General features: G+C 35.6%; 1 protein-coding gene across 1 annotated transcript in view; it reads right to left on the bottom strand.

Annotated features, from left to right (window-relative positions):
* Positions 1 to 16,732, bottom strand: part of LOC122797939 (zinc finger protein 883-like) — a 182,428-nt gene that overhangs the window by 33,788 nt on the left and 131,908 nt on the right. The window contains exon 3 of the mRNA XM_044066458.1: positions 15,441 to 15,563. Coding sequence (XP_043922393.1) covers positions 15,441 to 15,563 — 123 coding nt within the window. The remainder of the gene's footprint in view (positions 1 to 15,440; positions 15,564 to 16,732) is intronic.

The following is a 16,732-nucleotide window of genomic DNA, read 5'->3' as shown; positions in this document are numbered from 1 at the left end:
CCCTTTTTCATTAATATAGTGCTTAAAAAGATGTTAATGATGATAATGAGATCCCTTTTTCACTAATGTGGTGCTCTAAAAAAGATGTTAATAATGATAATGGGATCCCTTTTTCATTAATATAGTGCTTAAAAAGATGTTAATGATGATAATGAGATCCCTTTTTCACTAATGTGGTGCTCTAAAAAAGATGTTAATAATGATAATGGGATCCCTTTTTCATTAATATAGTGCTTAAAAAGATGTTAATGATGATATAGGGATCCCTTTTTCACTAATGTGGTGCTCTAAAAAGATGCTAATGATGATAATGGGATCCCGTTTTCTTTAATGTGGTGCTCTACCAAAGATGTTAATGATAATGGGATCCCTTTTCCATTAATGTGGTGCTCTAAAAACGATGTTAATGATGATAATGGGATCCCTTTTTCATTAATGTGGTGCTCTAAAAAGGATGTTAATGATGATAATGGGATCCCTTTTTCATTAATGTCGTGCTCTAAAAAGATGTTAATGGGATCCTTTTTTCACTAATGTGGTGCTCTAAAAATGATGCTGAGGATAATGGGATCCCTTTTTCATTAATGTAGTGCTCTAAAAAGTTGTTGATGATAATGGGATCCCTTTTTCATTAATGTGATGCTCTAAAAAAGATGTTAATGATGATAATGGGATCCCTTTTTCATTAATATAGTGCTTAAAAAGATGTTAATGATGATAATGGGATCCCTTTTTCATTAATATAGTGCTTAAAAAGATGTTAATGATGATAATGAGATCCCTTTTTCACTAATGTGGTGCTCTAAAAAAGATGTTAATGATGATAATGGGATCCCTTTTTCATTAATATAGTGCTTAAAAAGATGTTAATGATGATAATGGGATCCCTTTTTCACTAATGTGGTGCTCTAAAAAGATGTTAATGATGATAATGGGATCCCGTTTTCTTTAATGTGGTGCTCTAACAAAGATGTTAATGATAATGGGATCCCTTTTCCATTAATGTGGTGCTCTAAAAAAGATGTTAATGATGATAATGGGATCCCTTTTTCATTAATGTGGTGCTCTAAAAAAGGATGTTAATGATGATAATGGGATCCCTTTTTCATTAATGTGGTGCTCTAAAAAGATGTTAATGGGATCCTTTTTTCACTAATGTGGTGCTCTAAAAATGATGCTGAGGATAATGGGATCCCTTTTTCATTAATGTAGTGCTCTAAAAAGATGTTGATGATAATGGGATCCCTTTTTCATTAATGTGATGCTCTAAAAAAGATGTTAATGATGATAATGGGATCCCTTTTTCATTAATGTGGTGCTCTAAAAAAGATGTTAAATGATGATAATGGGATCCCTTTTTCATTAATGTTGTGTTCTAAAAAGATGTTAATGATGATAACGGGATCCCTTTTTCATTAATGTTGTGCTCTAAAAAGATGTTAATGATGACAATGGGATCCCTTTTTCATTAATGTTGTGCTCTAAAAAAGATGTTAATGATGATAATGGGATCCCTTTTTCATTAATGTGGTGCTCTAAAAAGATGTTAATGATAATGGGATCCCTTTTTCATTAATGTTGTGCTCTAAAAAGATGTTAATGATGATAATGGGATCCCTTTTTCATTAATGTGGTGCTCTAAAAAAGATGTTAATGATGATAATGGGATCTCTTTTTCACTAATGTGGTGCTCTAAAAAGATGTTAATGATGATAATGGGATCCCTTTTTCATTAATGTGGTGCTCTAAAAGATGTTAATGATGATAATGAGATCCCTTTTTCACTAATGTGGTGCTCTAAAAAAGATGTTAATGATGATAATGGGATCCCTTTTTCATTAATATAGTGCTTAAAAAGATGTTAATGATGATAATGGGATCCCTTTTTCACTAATGTGGTGCTCTAAAAAAGATGTTAATGATGATAATGGGATCCCTTTTTCATTAATATAGTGCTTAAAAAGATGTTAATGATGATAATGAGATCCCTTTTTCACTAATGTGGTGCTCTAAAAAAGATGTTGATGATAATGGGATCTCTTTTTCATTAATATAGTGCTTAAAAAGATGTTAATGATGATAATGGGATCCCTTTTTCACTAATGTGGTGCTCTAAAAAGATGTTAATGATGATAATGGGATCCCTTTTTCATTAATGTGGTGCTCTAAAAAGGATGTTAATGATGATAATGGGATCCCTTTTTCATTAATGTGGTGCTCTAAAAAGGATGTTAATGATGATAATGGGATCCCTTTTTCATTAATGTGGTGCTATAAAAAGATGTTAATGTGATCCTTTTTTCACTAATGTGGTGCTCTAAAAATGATGCTGAGGATAATGGGATCCCTTTTTCATTAATGTAGTGCTCTAAAAAGATGTTGATGATAATGGGATCCCTTTTTCATTAATGTGATGCTCTAAAAAAGATGTTAATGATGATAATGGGATCCCTTTTTCATTAATATAGTGCTTAAAAAGATGTTAATGATGATAATGGGATCCCTTTTTCATTAATATAGTGCTTAAAAAGATGTTAATGATGATAATGGGATCCCGTTTTCTTTAATGTGGTGCTCTAACAAAGATGTTAATGATAATGGGATCCCTTTTCCATTAATGTGGTGCTCTAAAAAAGATGTTAATGATGATAATGGGATCCCTTTTTCATTAATGTGGTGCTCTAAAAAGGATGTTAATGATGATAATGGGATCCCTTTTTCATTAATGTGGTGCTCTAAAAAGATGTTAATGGGATCCTTTTTTCACTAATGTTGTGCTCTAAAAATGATGCTGAGGATAATGGGATCCCTTTTTCATTAATGTAGTGCTCTAAAAAGATGTTGATGATAATGGGATCCCTTTTTCATTAATGTGATGCTCTAAAAAAGATGTTAATGATGATAATGGGATCCCTTTTTCATTAATATAGTGCTTAAAAAGATGTTAATGATGATAATGGGATCCCTTTTTCATTAATATAGTGCTTAAAAAGATGTTAATGATGATAATGGGATCCCTTTTTCACTAATGTGGTGCTCTAAAAAGATGTTAATGATGATAATGGGATCCGGTTTTCTTTAATGTGGTGCTCTAACAAAGATGTTAATGGTAATGGGATCCCTTTTCCATTAATGTGGTGCTCTAAAAAAGATGTTAATGATGCTAATGGGATCCCTTTTTCATTAATGTGGTGCTCTAAAAAGGATGTTAATGATGATAATGGGATCCCTTTTTCATCAATGTGGTGCTCTAAAAAGATGTTAATGGGATCCTTTTTTCACTAATGTGGTGCTCTAAAAATGATGCTGAGGACAATGGGATCCCTTTTTCATTAATGTAGTGCTCTAAAAAGATGTTGATGATAATGGGATCCCTTTTTCATTAATGTGATGCTCTAAAAAAGATGTTAATGATGATAATGGGATCCCTTTTTCATTAATGTGGTGCTCTAAAAAGATGTTGATGATAAAGGGATCCCTTTTTCATTAATGTTGTGTTCTAAAAGATGTTAATGATGATAATGGGATCCCTTTTTCATTAATGTTGTGCTCTAAAAAGATGTTAATGATGATAATGGGATCCCTTTTTCATTAATGTTGTGCTCTAAAAAGATGTTAATGATGATAATGGGATCCCTTTTTCATTAATGTGGTGCTCTAAAAAGATGTTAATGATGATAATGGGATCCCTTTTTCATTAATGTTGTGCTCTAAAAAAGATGCTAATGATGATAATGGGATCCCTTTTTCATTAATGTGGTGCTCTAAAAAAGATGTTAATGATGATAATGGGATCTCTTTTTCACTAATGTGGTGCTCTAAAAAGATGTTAATGATGATAATGGGATCCCTTTTTCATTAATGTGGTGCTCTAAAAGATGTTAATGAGATCCCTTTTTCACTAATGTGGTGCTCTAAATAAGATGTTAATGATGATAATGGGATCCCTTTTTCATTAATATAGTGCTTAAAAAGATGTTAATGATGATAATGGGATCCCTTTTTCACTAATGTGGTGCTCTAAAAAGATGTTAATGATGATAATGGGATCCCTTTTTCATTAATATAGTGCTTAAAAAGATGTTAATGATGATAATGGGATCCCTTTTTCATTAATATAGTGCTTAAAAAGATGTTAATGATGATAATGAGATCCCTTTTTCACTAATGTGGTGCTCTAAAAAAGATGTTAATGATGATAATGGGATCCCTTTTTCATTAATATAGTGCTTAAAAAGATGTTAATGATGATAATGGGATCCCTTTTTCACTAATGTGGTGCTCTAAAAAGATGTTAATGATGATAATGGGATCCCTTTTTCATTAATGTGGTGCTCTAAAAAGGATGTTAATAATGATAATGGGATCCCTTTTTCATTAATGTGGTGTTCTAAAAAGATGTTAATGATGATAATGGGATCCCTTTTTCATTAATGTTGTGCTCTAAAAAAGATGTTAATGATGATAATGGGATCCCTTTTTCATTAATGTGGTGCTCTAAAAAGATGTTAATGATGATAATGGGATCTCTTTTTCACTAATGTGGTGCTCTAAAAAGATGTTAATGATGATAATGGGATCCCTTTTTCATTAATGTGGTGCTCTAAAAGATGTTAATGATGATAATGGGATCCCTTTTTCATTAATATAGTGCTTAAAAAGATGTTAATGATGATAATGGGATCCCTTTTTCACTAATGTGGTGCTCCAAAAAGATGTTAATGATGATAATGGGATCCCGTTTTCTTTAATGTGGTGCTCTACCAAATATGTTAATGATAATGGGATCCCTTTTCCATTAATGTGGTGCTCTAAAAAAGATGTTAATGATGATAATGGGATCCCTTTTTCATTAATGTGGTGCTCTAAAAAGGATGTTAATGATGATAATGGGATCCTTTTTTCATTAATGTGGTGCTCTAAAAAGATGTTAATGGGATCCTTTTTTCACTAATGTGGTGCTCTAAAAATGATGCTGAGGATAATGGGATCCCTTTTTCATTAATGTAGTGCTTAAAAAGATGTTAATGATGATAATGAGATCCCTTTTTCACTAATGTGGTGCTCTAAAAAAGATGTTAATAATGATAATGGGACCCCTTTTTCATTAATATAGTGCTTAAAAAGATGTTAATGATGATAATGGGATCCCTTTTTCTCTAATGTGGTGCTCTAAAAAGATGTTAATGATGATAATGGGATCCCGTTTTCTTTAATGTGGTGCTCTACCAAAGATGTTAATGATAATGGGATCCCTTTTCCATTAATGTGGTGCTCTAAAAAAGATGTTAATGATGATAATGGGATCCCTTTTTCATTAATGTGGTGCTCTAAAAAGGATGTTAATGATGATAATGGGATCCTTTTTTCATTAATGTGGTGCTCTAAAAAGATGTTAATGGGATCCTTTTTTCACTAATGTGGTGCTCTAAAAATGATGCTGAGGATAATGGGATCCCTTTTTCATTAATGTAGTGCTCTAAAAAGATGTTGATGATAATGGGATCCCTTTTTCTTTAATGTGATGCTCTAAAAAAGATGTTAATGATGATAATGGGATCCCTTTTCATTAATATAGTGCTTAAAAAGATGTTAATGATGATAATGGGATCCCTTTTTCATTAATATAGTGCTTAAAAAGATGTTAATGATGATAATGAGATCCCTTTTTCACTAATGTGGTGCTCTAAAAAGATGTTAATGATGATAATGGGATCCCTTTTTCATTAATATAGTGCTTAAAAAGATGTTAATGATGATAATGGGATCCCTTTTTCACTAATGTGGTGCTCTAAAAAGATGTTAATGATGATAATGGGATCCCGTTTTCTTTAATGTGGTGCTCTAACAAAGATGTTAATGATAATGGGATCCCTTTTCCATTAATGTGGTGCTCTAAAAAAGATGTTAATGATGATAATGGGATCCCTTTTTCGTTAATGTGGTGCTCTAAAAAGGATGTTAATGATGATAATGGGATCCCTTTTTCATTAATGTGGTGCTCTAAAAAGATGTTAATGGGATCCTTTTTCACTAATGTGGTGCTCTAAAAATGATGCTGAGGATAATGGGATCCCTTTTTCATTAATGTAGTGCTCTAAAAAGATGTTGATGATAATGGGATCCCTTTTTCATTAATGTGATGCTCTAAAAAGATGTTAATGATGATAATGGGATCCCTTTTGCATTAATGTGGTGCTCTAAAAAGATGTTGATGATAATGGGATCCATTTTTCATTAATGTGGTACTCTAAAAAGATGTTAATGATGATAATGGGATCCCTTTTTCATTAATGTTGTGCTCTAAAAAGATGTTAATGATGACAATGGGATCACTTTTTCATTAATGTTGTGCTCTAAAAAGATGTTAATGATGATAATGGGATCCCTTTTTCATTAATGTGGTGCTCTAAAAAAGATGTTAATGATGATAATGGGATCCCTTTTTCATTAATGTGGTGCTCTAAAAAAGATGTTAATGATGATAATGGGATCCCTTTTTCATTAATGTGGTGCTCTAAAAAGATGTTAATGATGATAATGGGATACTTTTTCACTAATGTGATGCTCTAAAAAGATGTTAATGATGATAATGGGATCCCTTTTGCATTAATGTGGTGCTCTAAAAAGATGTTAATGATGATAATGGGATCCCTTTTTCATTAATGTGGTGCTCTAAAAAGATGTTAATGATGATAATGGGATCCCTTTTTCATTAATATAGTGCTTAAAAAGATGTTAATGATGATAATGGGATCCCTTTTTCATTAATGTGGTGCTCTAAAAAAGATGTTAATGATGATAATGGGATCCCTTTTTCATTAATATAGTGCTTAAAAAGATGTTAATGATGATAATGGGATCCCTTTTTCATTAATATAGTGCTTAAAAGATGTTAATGATGATAATGAGATCCCTTTTCACTAATGTGGTGCTCTAAAAAGATGTTAATGATGATAATGGGATCCCTTTTCATTAATATAGTGCTTAAAAGATGTTAATGATGATAATGGGTACTTTTTCACTAATGTGATGCTCTAAAAAGATGTTAATGATGATAATGGGATCCCTTTTTCATTAATGTGGTGCTCTAAAAAAGATGTTAATGATGATAATGGGATCCCTTTTTCATTAATGTGGTGCTCTAAAAAGGATGTTAATGATGATAATGGGATCCCTTTTTCATTAATGTGGTGCTATAAAAAGATGTTAATGTGATCCTTTTTTCACTAATGTGGTGCTCTAAAATGATGCTGAGGATAATGGGATCCCTTTTTCATTAATGTAGTGCTCTAAAAAGATGTTGATGATAATGGGATCCCTTTTTCATTAATGTGATGCTCTAAAAAAGATGTTAATGATGATAATGGGATCCCTTTTCATTAATGTGGTGCTCTAAAAAAGATGTTAAATGATGATAATGGGATCCCTTTTTCACTAATGTGGTGCTCTAAAAAGATGTTAATGATGATAATGGGATCCCTTTTTCATTAATGTGGTGCTCTAAAAAGATGTTAATGATGATAATGGGATCCCTTTTTCATTAATGTGGTGCTCTAAAAGATGTTAATGATAATAATGGGATCCCTTTTTCATTAATGTGATGCTCTAAAAAGATGTTAATGATGATAACGGGATCCCTTTTTCATTAATGTGGTGCTCTAAAAATGATGTTAGTGATGACAATGGGATCCCTTTTTCATTAATGTGGTGCTCTAAAAAGATGTTAATGATGATAATGGGATCCCTTTTTCATTAATGTGGTGCTCTAAAAAGATGTTAATGATGATAATGGGATCCCTTTTTCATTAATGTGGTGCTCTAAAAAAGATGTTAATAATGATAATGGGATCCATTTTTCACTAATGTGCTGCTCTAAAAAAGATGTTGATGATAATGAGATCCCATTTTCATTAATGTGGTGCTCTAAAAAAGATGTTAATGATGATAATGGGATCCCTTTTTCACTAATGTGGTGCTCTAAAAAATATGTTAATGATGATAATGGGATCGGATCCTTTTTTCATTAATGTGGTGCTCTAAAAAGATGCTAATGGGATCCCTTTTTCATTAATGTGGTGTTCTAAAAAAGATGTCAATGATGATAATGGGATCTCTTTTTCATTAATGTGGTGCTCTAAAAAGATGTTAATGATGATAATGGGATCCCTTTTTCATTAATATGGTGCCCCGTAACCTTTCCACCAAAAGATCTGCATTTGTTTACAGGAAAAAGTTTGACTGGGGAAACATTTTGTCCCATTGCTTGAGAAAGTTCATAACCTAAGGGACAACAAATGAATAAATATATTGGTGTCCAGTTTTTTCAGGTTTCCTCCATTATAGAACAGTAATTCACTTTACTTTCAAGGAATAAAAACTAAAAAGAAATCCTCCTGTATCAATATCATGTTTATAACTCAGTCCCAAGGGAAGTCTTTATCGATACACAACAACCCAAAACGGTGTATTTCTGTAGTGTTTATTACAGTGATTACTGAGATTATACTTATACAGTACACAAGTCCATACCATGGTCCTTTTTCAGAGAAGACAACATCTCATCTACCTGTCGGAATGGCCAACAAGGGAATAGGGGGTGTTATTAACTTTTTTCATCTCATATTTAAAGTACATTTAATGTGGCCACCCTGCTCAGCTAAATAAAGCACAATATACATTCCTGGTAATAACCAACATAACCACTGAAGGATGGAGATGCCACCTCCTGCACAGGTACAGCTCCTAACAATGATGGCAGGTGCTTACTGCACCTGTCTGGTTTTAATTTTTTTTTTATTTGCTCGGATATTTCCACTAAGATGATTTTGCTGTACTATATTTATCCTTCTTTTATTGTATTTTTACTCTAGTCTTTGTTGTTTCTGTAATATTGTTTGAGTTAGTAGTTTTTGTAAAGCGTTTAGTTCTAAGCACTAAAATAAGCTTTAGCTGAAGCTAAGGAGGCTCAGCATTGCTTTCTCTCACTATTCCTTAAACCTTTCCCAGTACAACAAAGTAATGCAAAACCAGCATGAGTAGTATAAACCTTACACATCACACAGCTTCACCATTCAACTAATCAATCAATCAAGGATAACACTCTGTGACAGGTAATGAATCATAGCACACTGCATACCTACCAAGGACATCACACAACTTAACCATTCAACTAATAATCAATCAATGACAACACTATGACATATAATGAATCATAAACTGCATACCTACCAGGGACATCACACAGCTTCACCAATCAACTAATCACTCAATCAATGACAACACTCTATGGCATGTAATGAATCATAACACACTGCATACCTACCAGGGACATCACACAACTTCACCATTCAACTAATCAATCAATCAGTGACAACACTCTGTGACATGTAATGAATCATAACACACTGCATACCTACCAGGGACATCACACAACTTTGCCATTCAACTAATAATCAATCAGTGAAACACTCCATGACATGTAATGAATCATAACACACTGCATGCTCACCAAGAACATCACACAACCTCACCATTCAACTAATAATCAATCAGTGACAACAATCCAGGACATGTAATGAATCATAACACACTGCATGTCCACCAGGGATATCACACAACTTCACCATTCTACTAATAATGAAATCAATCAATGACAACACTCTATGACATGTAATGAACTGGGTCTATATTAGAAGAGTGAACGATTAAAATAGCGAACTCTCTTCTATCAAACTGAAAAACCCAAAACTTGAAAATGTTGAAGGCTTGGATCAGCAATTTTTTTTCCAGGGAAAAAAATTGCTAATCCAAAAACAAAAAAAGCACTATACAAACAAGATAAAGTGGGGAGCCCCCCACAGCCCCCAATGTGGGGAGCTGTGCCTACTACACCCCCAACTTAAAAATACCAACTCCGAGATTGCACCACAGTGGAGAAAACAGCAAAGTCCTGAGAATGGCCTAGCGATTTTTTTTCCCTGGGGGAAAAAAAATCACTGTTCCATGCCTTCAACATTTTGCGGTTTCGGGTTTTAAAGTTTGATAGAACAGCATTCACTATTTTAAGCATTTGCTCTTCTAATAGGAACCCAATGAATCACAGCACACTGCATGCCCACCAGGGACATCACAGGACTATGCTATTCTACTAATAATCAATCACTCTACCACTCAATCAATGCCAACACTCTGACACTTAATGAATCATAACACACTGCACGCTTACCAGGCCTAATTAGCACTTAATTAACCTCTTCACATCAGGTTAATAGTTCGTCATGGTATGTAATATATGAATAGTGCATCATTAAAATATCTTAAACCATATGAACACCTGCGCCTGATCGGCATTACTCTTATTTATCTTAATACACAACATAACATTAATATGGAAATGTTTAACTGTGTGTATATGTATAATGACCAATCTGTATATGTCTATATAGCTGTGTAGTATCCCTAATTAATTTCAAAAGTAGAACTTTTAAATATTACATGAGAAAAAAAAATCACTAACCAGGCACGTAAGCCAAATGTTATTTTTTTTATCAGTATTACACTGGTAAAACATTTTAGCTAGCTTATTTTTTTAAAGTCCCTCTTTAGGTTACTTGGTTCATACAAATCAAGCAGACCCATCATACCTTTCAATCTGTTTGATTCAAAGGGTCATACTTATTAATGTTTGCCTTATCATTCTGATCCATTTTCTCACCCAGTTCATCATCTCTTTCATTACTGACATCAATATCTCACAGCTTAACAGTGTTCATCTTTTCCTGCTCAGCCTGCAGTTCTTTTATTTGCATAACTGCTTCATCCAGATTCTCTGAAGTTCATACCTACCAGTCCAAAACACTTTTAAAATAGCATGAAGTGAGTTTATACCACAGGTTTCTCTGCTTCTGTCCCTATATTGCTTCAACTAATCAAAACTGATGATTTAAAGTACCCCATGAATAGTCATGTTCAACATATACAGGTCTCCCATCCAGTGTTAGCCTTCTACCAGGTTGCCAAAACCACCACAGCATGCCAGAAATCTTGGCACTGTTGGCTTACATAACTCGCGTCGAACTTCAATGTCCATTATTTGCAAGACATTCTCCCCAATGAGTCTGTGACAAAGGGAAATACTACCAGGCCAGCTGTCTGGAATTTTGTAAATAATTATATGTCATTTGTGAATATCAACATGATTCATATGCTTGTCTTACAAATGTATTAGAACCGTATGTTATGTGTATATTAAACTGCTGGTACAGAAGTGTGTGTAGAATAGGGTTTCTACAGTACTGAGCCTAGATGTGTGACCACAGTACACCCTGCTGGATTAGAACAGAAATGTATATAAACTATTGTACCTGTGTAAATGGGGTCTATATTACATTATGTACCCAAAGAATGGCGTACAGCTACAGTGGTCCCACTCCACAAAGGTGGTGCCACAACGGACCCCAGAAACTATCGCCCCATAAGCCTGACTAGTCTGGTCTGTAAAGCTATGGAGCGTATTATCATGGAACCCATAAACAAAGACATTGGGAGCCTCCAGACACTGGACCCTACCCAATTCGGCTTTGTTAAGGGCAGATCTTGCCTCTTAAACCTAGTTGATTTCTTTGAAACAGTTACCAAAGCCATAGATGAGGGCAATGTCGTCCACACAGCCTACCTGGACCTTGCAAAAGCCTTCGACACAATACCCCACTCGGGCATCATAAATAAGCTTACCAGCTTAAATATCAACCCCTATATCATAAGATGGGTTGCAAACTGGCTCAGACATAGAACCCACATGGTCAGAATCGCAGGTGCCATGTCCGAATCCAAACCAGTTACAAGTGGCGTCCCACAGGGCTCAGTTCTGGGACTTCTCTTGTTTGGTATATACTTCTCTGAGGTTCAGGCTAACACGGGAGGGTTATGGCTGACAAAGTTTGCAGATGACTGCAAACTAGGGGCCATAATCGAATCTCCAGCTGACACAAGCATCCTCCAAAAGGGTCTCACAGAGATGGATGCTTGGTGCCAGAGCCACTGCCTCAAGCTAAATGCTAAAAAGTGCATAGTCATCTCCTTTGGGAAAAACAAGGTGCCCACAAATTACCACATAGGTGGTAATCCATTAAGTACGGAAGATGTAATTAGAGATTTGGGGACCAACGTAGATAGTAATCTCTCCTTTGATAATCACGTTGCCAAAGTGGTTAGAAAGACCTTCTATATAGCCCACCTTATCATGAAAGGGTTAGCATCTAGATCAAGAGAGGTCATTGTGCCCCTCTACTCGTCACTCATCAGGCCCATAATTGAATACAATGCCCCTTTTGGGATGTACCTTACCGGATACCTGCAGCAACTGGAGAGACCCCAAAAGTACCTCACCAAGAGGATCATGTGCTACAAACAGATGTCCTATGCAGCTCGACTAAAGAAACTCCAGCTCTACTCAGTTGCTTACCGCCTACTCAGAGGCGATCTATGCCTGATGTACAAAGCCATGTCAAACCCAGAATTAATGGACATGCTCCACCTCAAAAAATCCAAGTCTCTTACAGCTACACGCTCCAGGGACCTAAACCTCAGCACATAAATAAATAGGACATGCTGGAGGGACAGATTCATTTCCCAGAGGCTCCCCTCACTCTGGAATAGAATCCCAATTCATGTTTGACATCGCCCCTCGCTGACCCTCTTCAAGCGAAATCTGGACGCGTGGATGGGAAATCGCAAATTCACCCCTGGGATCTCTTCTGTGTCCCTGCTAGACAGAGGCACAGTAAACTAATCTTAAAAGGGTACCTTCTGTGACCTACTTTACAGAGGCACAGTAGGCTAATCTAATAGGGAGGCAGAAGCCAAATACACTCTGGCTAGGCTTATAAATGCCCTAGGGCAGATAGCCTAGTATCCACCTATGAACCTATGAACCTATTATCGAAGTTGCAGAACTTAGAACATCATTTGGTCGACACCATATGATCGAAGTACTGAAACTTTGAAAATGTAAAAAAATAAATAAAATTAACTGCTGTAATCAGGGGGACATGCCCCCCTGCACCCCCACACCCCCGCTACTTAAATATACCAACTCCGAGATCATGCTACAATGTAGGAAGGGGAAACCTTCCCTTTCTGCACCTTACTCCGTTAAAGTGCGATCTCGGAGTTGGTATATTAAGAGAGGGGGTGGTGATCCCAAGTGGGGGTGAGCTTGGCCCCCTGCTTACAGCAGTTACATTTGTTTTTTTTTTTTTTTTTTGTTTTTTTATTTCATTTTTTTTACATTTCCGAAATTTCAGTGCTTCGATCATATGGTGTCGACCATATGGTGTTCGGAGTTCTGAAACTTCGATAATGTAACATAGATCCATGTAAATGTATATATTTTAACAATGGGAACTTGAACACATAGGGTTAACTTGCCAAATAGCTGAAATTAAATTGTTTTATGATTGTGCCATAAAACTTAGTTTCAATGCAGCAAGAGGGCAGGATGCCTAGAACTAGGGTGCCTTCTGCATTGTTTTGTAAGTGCTTTATTGTTTTATGTCTTCCACCAGTTGCAAAGATCTGAGAGATACGTATTTTTTACAGGGAGATGCTAAAATGCTGGCAGTTTCTAGCAATGGGGGTTTTCACCTGGAATAGTCAGATGACAAAAGTAATGTCATCCTGCAAGTATACCTGCAGCAATATTTGAGATATTAATTTAAGAACACTGAGAGCGAGAGAGGGGGGGGCACTTTGTATTTGACCTAGAAATATCCATTCACCACTTCTGCCTGCTTGTTGTTCTGTAAGTAAGTTTTTAGGGCATAGTAACTCTTTTAGATTCAAACAGGAATACAGTAAAGTATACCTTAGATATTTTCTTTATTTATTTGAGACTGTCCTGCAATGTTGTTTTAAATATTTCTTGTGATTTTGAACTCTGATGTAACTGATTATTTACTGAGTATTTTCTTGTTCTTTTATTATTTATTACTAAATATATGGAAGCCTATCATTATGGCTGATCTGTCTGGAGATATTTAAGTTCTGAGAGTACTTGCACATTTACTTGGTGACACTATGGGCCACTCCTAATAGCCTTGCACTTGGTCAAACTACCACTTGTATTAACAGTAACATTACACAGTAGGATTGGGCAAACTTAGTTAGGTCCTTAAAGTAGCTGATAAAGAGCTGGCTGGTGGCAGTGATAACTACCTTAGAGTCTGGGCAAAAGGGGACATCGCTAGTAAACCTGTGCCAGCCTTTCCCGGGTGTGTGTGTGTACGTGTCAGCTACTTGGGCAGGGAAACGGAGCACTGGATGAACAGGGTGGGTGCTGGAGGTCTTAGCTTGGCCACTCAGCTGAGATCTCAACTCGCTAGCTGTGATACTGGGGAATATTATTTGGGATCTGGAGAAAGAAGGAGAAAACCAGCCCCAGACTTGACTGTGATCTATGTGTGCTCTTAAGGGAAATTGCACTTTACTGTGTGTGCACCTGTCATCCTCCCAGTATGGATGTTCCCCACTGCTGCCAGTGGTGAGGATTGAGGCTCCTTGATTACTGGGCCAGTGCAGGGGCATCACAGAGTCCACTGTAAACTCTCTTCATTCTGCCATCGTGATTTTCACAGAATGCATCAAATATGTTCCCTCTTCACTTTCCAAGACTTTAAATAACCTCAACTTTCATCTCCTTCCTTACTCTCCATTCCTATTAGTTGGTTTTCGATGTGCTCATTTTGTTTTGCCAGCTCCACTGTCTTCCTCATATCTCAGATATGTTTTATTTATGAGGCTCAGGCCGTTATGTTCATCCTGAAAAACAACTTTTCATCCTTACTCCAATCACTTCCAGACATTCTAAACAGCTCTGGTATATTCCTCATTTCAGTTCACTATTTTCAAACTGTCACTGCCACAACATTTATTTGTCTTGATTTTCTACTTGATGGCCGTAAATCAGTATGACCGCCATATTCCAGCTCTTAACTTAAAGTTTAAAAACCTCCAGTTCCCTAACAAACTCCATTTCTTATTGCCATAAGACACCTTCATCCTTCAAGGGACCAAAAGCTGCACTTCAGGTTAACTTTACAATTTAGCAGATTTAAATCAACAGATTTCAAGTACCATTAAGCTTCAACAGTTGTTACTTCTAATTATCATGTCCACCCCAAATAAGAAAGGAAGGTAAACATGTAAAAAGGGTACAAAAAACTGCAGCCAAAAGTCAACAAATGATGATTAGATTCTGTACATTTTTGAAAAGCCCTTACCTGCCCAAGGCCAATGCTCTGCATCAAATTGGGATGCTTTCAGATTTTTGAAGGGCTGATACATCTATACCTTGTCAGCCATCTCCATCCTGTGCCCATCCCCAATGAAATTAACTTAAACTACAACTGGGAAAACCCAAACAATTATCTCATACTTACTGCTGGTTCTGGTACCAGGAACCAGTATTTGCTGCACCATCATTCCTCCTTTGGTGTCACAAGGTGAAACTGTCTCAAAGTTCTTAATATATAACCAAAGATGGTCCACTGGGATGTCATACCCTGCAAATAAAATAAAAAAGAAAATGAAATTAAACTGTATGCTTTCACTGATTTCAAAAATATATGCACGTGTGGTGCTGCAGTGCACACACACTATAAATATACAAGTATATCTACATATACGTATGTGTATATACATACATACACACACACACACACACACATATTGTACATATATATATATATATATATATATATATATATATATATATATATATATATGTATGTGTGTGTGTGTGTGTGTCTGTATTAACACAATGATCTACTGAGTTTCAGGCATGGGCTGAAAGCCCTAAGTTCCTACCTGACAGACATAACACCTTTTAAAATGGTACATTCAAATACATCAGATAAAAATAAAATAAAATAAAATACACAAAAACAGAGCTACATTGTGTCAACATATCTTGGATAAAGGCTGGTCACCTCCAAAGTGAAACAGCTGCTTTCCACATTCTTATGTTGATATAACTCCTAAATTCTATCCTGAGAAGATCGCTACCAGAAATCCAAATAAACAGCCAGCAGACCGTGACGAGCTGTAAAGCAATTTATTGTGAAAAGCACACAAACAGACCGGTTTCCACTTAACAACATTTATCAGCCTTCTTCAGTACTATCTGAAATCATAAAACACTGTGCTTAAATACCTAATGGTAATACTAATAAGCCACGTCATCGGTTAATTGCTTATAAGTATTCATTCAATCCAGGTGAAAATAAAGCACCTAATTTGATGATCCACTTTTTTTTCTTTAGAGTCCAAAAGACAATGCCAACCTCCTTTTATTTGTCCTATTTCCTGATATTTTATCAATAATGGTGAATCTGAAAATTGCATTTGGATGGTTGATGGTATGTTTGTATAGGGCACTCGTGGGTTTCCTATTCCTAAGGCCACTTAGATGTTCGGAGATACGTATGTGCAGGGGTCTGCATGTCTGTCCAACGTAAAAAGCATGGCATGTGCAGGTTGCCAAATATATAAGCCAGTTCGCCCCTCAATTGGCAAAAAATGTTATATTATACACTTCTCCAGTGTTGGTACTTGTTAAGTTCCTTAGTTTTAATAATGGACTTGCAGTGTGTGCAATGCCCGCAAGGCACACATCCTGTCAACAAATCACCAATTATGGTCTTCTGGGCCCTATCCCTGTTAGACTGATGAC

This window comes from Protopterus annectens, chromosome 3.part1, assembly GCF_019279795.1.
Source record: "Protopterus annectens isolate FY-2018-M chromosome 3.part1, PAN1.0, whole genome shotgun sequence".
Taxonomy (NCBI): domain Eukaryota; kingdom Metazoa; phylum Chordata; order Ceratodontiformes; family Protopteridae; genus Protopterus; species Protopterus annectens.
This window is presented reverse-complemented; position numbering and strand designations above follow the sequence as displayed.